This window comes from Aristolochia californica, unplaced genomic scaffold (assembly GCF_029961685.1).
Source record: "Aristolochia californica isolate CCGP_79_NKW_82.1479 unplaced genomic scaffold, dmAriCali1.0.hap1 SCAF_11, whole genome shotgun sequence".
Lineage (NCBI taxonomy): Eukaryota > Viridiplantae > Streptophyta > Magnoliopsida > Piperales > Aristolochiaceae > Aristolochia > Aristolochia californica.
The window spans coordinates 122,347-130,150 of NW_027181782.1; the positions used below are offsets into that span (position 1 = coordinate 122,347).

A 7,804-nucleotide genomic window follows, 5' to 3' on the forward strand; every position below is an offset into this window, starting at 1 on the left:
TGTTTTGTGTTGTTTATGGATTTGGCAAATCTGTTGATTATCTTCTGTATTGTTGTTGAGTATAATTATTATAGCTATAGGTTTCATATTTGGCAGGTTTTTACCCTTGTATTGTTCCTATTTTTCTTTATTATTTTTTTTAACAGATAAGTGGACAGCTCAAGTCCTTGCAACTTGTTGCGGGATTGACATCAGAACGGGATGGAGAAATTAGAAAAGCAGCTTTAAATACCATGGCTACTGCTTACAAGAACCTTGGTATGTTAGGGCCTCATGCTCTAGTGAGAAAGGTGTTAAAGTTCAGCACCTTGTTATGCGGAGCACCTTTCCTCTTATTGAATGTACTTTTCATTTAGACCGTCTTGTGAGTGAAAGCTGTCTTATGTTTTCCCCTTATGCTTCAGTTATCGTTCTCTTCTGATGCCTTTACACATAGTGAATGGAGAGAGAAAATGATTGTTGCTTGTATTCCAACTACGGCCTTCTTCATCTTGTGTTCTTTCTAGTTTCTTTAGATTGGTTTTTATAACAATGGTTGTACTTAGCTAGTTTAGTTTTTTCTATAATTATAGTTTTACGCTGTACCTCGCTTTTTGCAATGCAATTTTGAGTTCCTCTGCTATTCAAAACAGAAAAATGGTTTCTTTTCGCTTATGAGTGTAACACTTCGTTTGTTGTACTTGTAAGGGTGAATAATTGTGGACTTTCAATGCTTGGTTGCATTATGTTTTGATTTTTCTATGGAAACAGGTGATGATGTTTGGAAATATGTTGGGAAGCTATCAGATGCCCAGAAGAGTATGCTTGATGACAGATTCAAGTGGAAGGTTGGTGACATTACTAATCTTATAATTTCTTTTCTGAACAAATTTGTTATCTTTATGCTATATGCATATGGGGCCATATATGACTTTTCTCTAGGCTAGAGAGATGGACAAACGGAAGGAAGGAAAACCGGGGGAAGCGAGGGCAGCTTCAAGGCGTTCAGTGAGAGACAATGGGTGCGTTGATTTTTACTCTTAAAGAATTGCTTGTTCTTTTTATTATGATATGCTGACTCCAGAATAGTTTTTCTTCATTTGGTCTAAGCCTTTTTTAACTAGTTTTTCCTGTTATTGAGTTAGAATCATTTTATACATCCTAAAATGATGGTTATCAGTAGAGAATGCATTCATTTTCCTTAGTGGTATGTATTATATTTTCTTCTTTATGAATCTCTCATCTTTTTCTATAAAAAAAATGTAGAGTTTGCATTCTATAAATTGCACTTTTCGGAAATATTTCAAAAGGGCAATTTTTATTAGAGAAACTGAAAAGTACGGCTGTATGTCTGTGATTAAGTGATTGGCATAATGATAAACGTTTTGATGATGAGATGGGTGTAATAGATGATATACCGCATAGAGAGACTTATTCCATGTGGAGTGGGCCTGGATTGAAAAACAACTGGTAGGAAAGAGTTGAACTCAGATTTTTGGGCACTAGACAAAGGCCCTTTGGTTTGTGTCTTTCATTGTAAGGCAGAAATCCTAGGAATAATCTAGAACTTCTCATGGGAAATCCGAGTGCAGGGGAGTCTTCTGTGTTGCGAGAGCATTTTTTATAGCCAAAAAACACAATGGAACTTGCTACAGATGCTCATGATACTATCAGTTTGAATTTGAGCTAACCAAGCTGTAGATGGAACTTTCTGGAAGGCTGAGACCAGGTGTCTTGCTAGGATAATTGTTTACAGTGGCTTTTATGGGGAAGAATATCTCCGAGTCAATCCAATTACCTATGAAGCACTTAATTCTTTGTTAGAATGGCATGATGGATGTCTGTATGAAAGTCATGTGTTCTTCATAGTAATGAGAAGTTTTGAGTGAAACCAAAGATGTATGATGAGGATGAAAAGTCGAACAGAGAAAAAGGAAGAAAAAAGAAAATAAGAGGGTTGTCAGTCTAATCTTATCTGGACCCCTCAACTTGTATTATCATCTTTCTACATGAAGTATGCTATTTGAGCAGGATACAGCAATCTTTTGAATACAACTTATAATATTTCTTGGACTATTGGATCTTATTTGTACAATTCTAGAGAAGAGTGCCCAGTTAAACTTAACACTCCTGTATTCGTACAATTTGTACAATTTTAGGGCAGGTCTTAAGTAAAGGCCAATTTTAAATGAAATGCAAAGTTTTTATTTAGTTACTTCAGATAACTGTGTCTTCAATTTCTTTAATTTTTAATTTTACTTTTTGTGGCTGAAAATTGATGGTGCTAGCAATGAACTTCCTTCACATTCTCATTTGATCTTTTATAGCCAGGTTTGATACCCGAAAATCAAACATTTGAAATCATTTTCATGATCAAATTGTTGGTAGTATGAATGGGTTCCTTGAGCATAAAACTTCTGATTCACCATTATTAAAGTGATTTTGTTGCTGATATTTTGTAGCTTTTACAGAATTGTCTTGAGTGGTGTTACTGTTTGTTTAGAAATATATCTTGCTTTTGGCCTGTCATTTGGAAACCTTCTTATTCCCCTGGACAGAATTTATGTTCAGTCAACTTGTTTCTTTGTCATGTGGGATTCTTTTGATGGAACTTAGATATTACTGTTAACTTGGAATCTGGCATTGATTTCCAAGGTTTATTTTCCTCGTCCTACTCTTTTTCTCATTGTTTTTATTTACAGTTTAGATGTGGCAGAGCAAAGTGGAGAGGTGATGTTAAGTTCTTTGCCAGTTCCTGTTTTGACGAGGTACTTTTTAGACACTACAGATGTCCTCTAGGAATCATGTGTTAAATAATGAGCATGATGCTATTGCTGATAATCATCAGGGAGAGCAGTGGACATTTTGAGCCTCACATGGATAGACATCTGATGCCTCGCACACTAGCCTCTGCAAATGGTCCAACAGACTGGAATGAAGCTCTAGATATTATCGTGATGGGCTCCCCTGAACAGGTTTTGTACCTGTGGCACTTGGATCTTCTCTCCTTTTTTTTTCTGTAATTTACTCTTTTTTTTGCCATTCTATAACTCTGTTTTTTTGTTATTTTTTTTCTTTCTGAATGTTGATTATATACGCATGCTACACTTCATTTCCCCTGTGAGACTAGAACCCGGGACCTCAGGCTAAATCTTTCTTCTTTTTATTGTATTATCACTTATAGTGCAAGCTTTATGACTTTTTCTTTTCATAGTACTGTTGAAAATCTTTTGTATCAAATACTGAATTGACTTCTTGGATGCTACTATGAGGTAATAAAGCATTTCTTTTGGTTTTCTGCTCACTGTTGATTTAAGTGATCACTTTGGTAGTGTCTTCCTCTCATCGTAACATTATCATCTTTTGTCAGACAAAAAAGGAATGATCTTCTTGTTTCCACTTTTAAGTGTGAATTATGATGCCTGGGGATTTTTATTTTTTTTTGGAATGTACTTCCTACAACTGGAAAAAATGAATCCCTGACCTGATTAGCTTTCCTTAAGTTTTTATTTCTGGAATTCTCATCAGTTACTATGTGACTTGAACAGCTTGTGAAATCTTTCTGTGATGGTGTCTAATGAACATGTTTGTGCTTGTGTCTATACATTTGAAAATCCTGACTGTATAAGGTGCGAGTCTTTTGAAAATGAAAAAAAAGAAAAAGAAAAAAGGGTGGGTGTTGTTTTTTCCAAAATTGTATCTCTTGCTTCAAGTTGTGGTACATACTAGTTTTACACTGATATGTGTTGGGTGGTTCTGTTTTCCTTGTAATGTATGTTTTGTTTCTTATTAATTTTTCTTTCAATTTAAACTCTATGCCATAGTTCCTTCACTTCAAGAAAATACTTATGTTCTTTTGTATTTCCTTTTGTTGTTATTTTCCTTTGGGACCTCTCTTTGTTTTACTTCTGAGTTGTTCAAGTCCCATTCTCTTTCTTGCTTCAATTGCTTTTATTGCTTAGTTTCTAACATTGGGTCATAAGGTTTTACTGGCTCCTAACTAGTCTTACCCTTGAGAGTTGAATGATTAATTGATGTAATCTTAGTGAAGGTAGCTCGTTATTATTTTTTTCTTGCATTTTGATCTAAATACTTTCAAAGGATTGGATTCACTGAGTGCTCAAATGCAGTCGGTTGAAGGCATGAAAGTGGTTTGCCATGAGCTGGCACAAGCTACCAATGATCCAGAAAGCACCGCAATGGATGACCTTGTCAAGGACGCTGATAAACTGGTAGCTTGTCTTGCAAGCAAGGTGATCAATCTTCTAAGTCTCGTGTCATAGTTAAGAGTATTGTTTTTCCTAAACCACTTTTCCCACTAAAAAGTTATCCTACTTCAACAGGTGGCGAAGACCTTTGATTTCAGTCTTGCTGGAGCATCATCACGATCTTGTAAATATGTTCTTAACACTCTAATGCAGGTAATGTTCTCATTCATTGTGTAATATCTATTTCAGGTGTTTCTGAGAGAATAAAGTTTGTTTCTGGTAACTTTTCTGAGAATTAGTTTCAGAAATTCATTCTTATCTTTTAGTGGTCTTTTTTTCTAAAAATGTATTTAAGGTTTGCTTTGCTTCAGACATTTCAGTTAAAGAAACTTGCTCATACTGTGAAAGAAAGCACCCTTGACAGTCTCATCACTGAGCTTCTCCTTTGGCTTTTGGATGAGAGGGTCCCACAGATGGATGATGGCAGTCAACTGTTGAAAGCGCTTAATGTTCTGATGCTTAAGATTTTGGTTAGTTCTTGCTCTGGATGGCTTACATGAGGAAAAATGAAACTGGCCAGCATCTGTTGTAGTCAACCTCTTCTGTTTTCTTTTTCTTTTTATTCTGAAATTTACCCTCATTTGGATCCTTGTGTTGTATGTTCCTTTACTGAATAGAACCCTTTTTCCTCTGCCATAGACCATATCAGTAGTTCTAGAATTAGCAAATGTGTTTGCCACTAAAACTGGGATAAAATTGGTGTGGTCGGAAAATTAAGTGGCTGCTGAAGACCAAGGCTATTGAGTGAGTTTTGAATTAAGTTAACAAGCATAAAAATATGTTCATAAAACTTGCTGGGTCATGCTTGCCACTTTTTGTGGACTTTTTGTTTTACTATGAAACGAATGTATTTCTGATTTTTACTTTATTTATGTTTTGATGTTTGTATATTCTTTCAACTTTCTTTATCTTTTACTTCTTCTCATCAAGTTGGATGAATCCGAAGTTGCCTAGACTTTTAACCTTTGACGTGCAATTAAAAGGAAAAGAAAGGAACTATGCCTTAAACCCAGAAGTCTAATATTCCACTGATTGATTTATCAGTCAATATACAAAACTGATGATTACTTGTTCTTTAAGGAAAGGTTGAATTTTCTTTGATTACTTCAACATTTCATAAAACATTCATCAAAAAGCAAAACCTCTACAAATCTAGAAAATCAAAACCTGTGAACATTTCCCCATAGTAGTGGACTACTTGCTTACATATTAGAAAACTGATAAGCATTTTGAGTTATCCTAATTGGTATGTATATGTGACAGGATAATGCAGAACGCACATCATCTTTTGTGGTGCTGATAAATCTTTTACAACCACTAGACCCTTCAAGGTGGCCATCACCGACATCAAATGAGAACTTAGCGGCAAGAAACCAGAAGTTCTCAGATCTTGTTGTAAAATGTCTCATCAAGCTGACTAAAGTAGGTGTATTCTTTGTGGCATCACAGTTCTTGTGTTGTACATTTTTTGCTTGTGTTATTTTTACCTATTTAAAAAAAAAAAATCTGCAGGTTCTTCAGAGTACATTATTTGATGTTGACCTTGACCGTATCCTTCAAAGTATTCACGTGTACTTACAAGAACTAGGAATGGAAGAAATTCGGAGAAGGTATTTTTTTACATTATGTTATTTAGTTTTTGCATTTTCAGGTTGTTGGCTTTTTTTGTCATGCATGATTACTGTGAAAACATTATGTAATTTATGCCTTGATCCACTGACCAGAGCTGGAGCAGATGACAAACCCTTGCGCATGGTTAAAACTGTTTTACATGAACTTGTTAAGCTTCGTGGGACAGCTATAAAAGGTCACCTTTCAATGGTTCCTATAGACATGGAGCCTCAACCTATCATTCTAGCTTATATTGACCTTAATCTCCAGGTACACTTTTGCTTGATTTGAGAAGAGAGGATTAATTATATGTCCATCATTTTCATTATACTTTTTCTAGCAGACACTTGCAGCGGCCAGAATGCTAACTCCTTCTGGCCCAGTTGGTCAAACTCACTGGGGTGATTCTGCTTCGAATAGTCCATCGACTGGTACAAATTCTGCAGATGCACAACTGAAGGTAACGAGTCATCATTGCTTGCTTATTTAATATTTTCTAGGTCTTTTTGCTGTTACTCTATTATTTTTTTCATACTATGTTGTATCAATGCTTGCCAATATTGTTAGTGTAATTCTCTAACTTCCTTATGGAATGTGAAATTTGACATTATACAGCAAGAACTTGCTGCTGTCTTCAAGAAAATTGGTGACAAACAGACATGCACAATTGGTTTGTATGAGCTCTACCGCATTACCCAGCTGTATCCCAAGGTAAAATACATATGCATTTCTTTCATTTTAACCTGACGGAGAAATAGCTAACGATTGTGATGGTGAGTACCTTAGCTCATGATTGCTACTCATTTGGTGTCATTTGCAGGTAGATATATTTGCTCAGCTCCAGAATGCTAGCGAAGCGTTTAGGACATATATAAGAGAAGGACTGGCACAGGTAAAAGCCATTATCTCTCTCTCTCTCTCTCTCTCATGCGCAAGAATGTCTCTGTTTGACCTTTGCTGAGTGCAGATGGAGAAGAACGCGGCTGCAGGGAGAACACCTTCAAGCCTGCCAATGCCAACTCCTCCTCCTGTGGCATCAATTCTTTCTTCTCCAAAATATGCGCCACTATCACCTGTGCATACAAAATCTGTTATTAGTCCAAAGCCCGATAGTATAAATTCAAACAGCATGCAGCCTGTGTTCCCTGATGATGATAGCAGCGGAGGCCCTCCTGTTGCCACCAGGAAGGGTTCTATCTTTTATCATTCAGATATGAGACAGCATCATATGGGGGAGGATCGGAATGATCGATTTCCTTCTGGTCTCTCTCTCTCTCTCTCTGATTATTTATTTATTTGGTGACTCTTGTCTGACATGTTGTACAGCTACTGCTGTGACTACTATTTGGTGACTCTTGTCTGACATGTTGTACAGCTACTGCAGTGACTACGGGTACATTGGATGCAATTAGGGAACGCATGAAAAGCATTCAGGCAGCAGCAGCTGCTGGGAATACTGATGGAGGAAATCGTTCTGTAGCATTTGGAAATGGAAATGGCAGCATGCTGCAGCCCCTATCACATGGAATAGCGAGTCAGATTGCCCCACATGGAACGGATAATTCTGGTATAGAGCACCATTCAGTGCAGACAGCCATTCTTCCTATGGATGAGAAAGCCCTATCAGGGCTGCAAGCACGGATGGAGAGGCTAAAGAGTGGATCCATTGAACCATTGTAAGCTTCTCCATCATCAGCACTTGTGCTAATATAATTATTGTAAAATCGGAACTTTAGCAGAATGTAGATAGTGATTTGTGTGTGATTTATTATTGGTCCCCCTATTTGATTTTGTTCAGGTCAGCGGGGAGTTCTTTTGTGCTATACATACCGTGAGATTATTGGCGTGGTCTATAGTAAAAAAAAAAAACAAATTCTTGTATGCAAATGTATAAATGAATAGCAAGGTATTGATTCTACTTAATTATAGGCCGCTGTCTCTGAGTG

General features: G+C 36.6%; 1 protein-coding gene across 4 annotated transcripts in view; it reads left to right on the plus strand.

Annotated features, from left to right (window-relative positions):
* Nucleotides 1-7,776, plus strand: part of LOC137943898 (protein MOR1-like) — an 81,776-nt gene extending 74,000 nt beyond the window's left edge. Inside the window, exons 39-55 of one of the 4 annotated variants that reach the window (XM_068789326.1) lie at nt 147-258; nt 751-827; nt 922-1,001; nt 2,682-2,747; nt 2,828-2,954; nt 4,110-4,232; nt 4,323-4,400; nt 4,559-4,717; nt 5,511-5,669; nt 5,760-5,857; nt 5,972-6,128; nt 6,202-6,318; nt 6,474-6,569; nt 6,679-6,750; nt 6,826-7,120; nt 7,234-7,534; nt 7,657-7,776. In XM_068789326.1, coding sequence (XP_068645427.1) covers nt 147-258; nt 751-827; nt 922-1,001; nt 2,682-2,747; nt 2,828-2,954; nt 4,110-4,232; nt 4,323-4,400; nt 4,559-4,717; nt 5,511-5,669; nt 5,760-5,857; nt 5,972-6,128; nt 6,202-6,318; nt 6,474-6,569; nt 6,679-6,750; nt 6,826-7,120; nt 7,234-7,534; nt 7,657-7,693 — 2,154 coding nt within the window. In that variant the 3' untranslated portion in view covers nt 7,694-7,776. Of the gene's footprint in view, nt 1-146; nt 259-750; nt 828-921; nt 1,002-2,681; nt 2,748-2,827; nt 2,955-4,109; nt 4,233-4,322; nt 4,401-4,558; nt 4,718-5,510; nt 5,670-5,759; nt 5,858-5,971; nt 6,129-6,201; nt 6,319-6,473; nt 6,570-6,678; nt 6,751-6,825; nt 7,121-7,233 lie in introns of all 4 variants that reach the window. The other 3 variants (XM_068789327.1, XM_068789328.1, XM_068789329.1) reach the window with 3 other exon arrangements.
* Nucleotides 7,777-7,804: the final 28 nt, after the last annotated feature.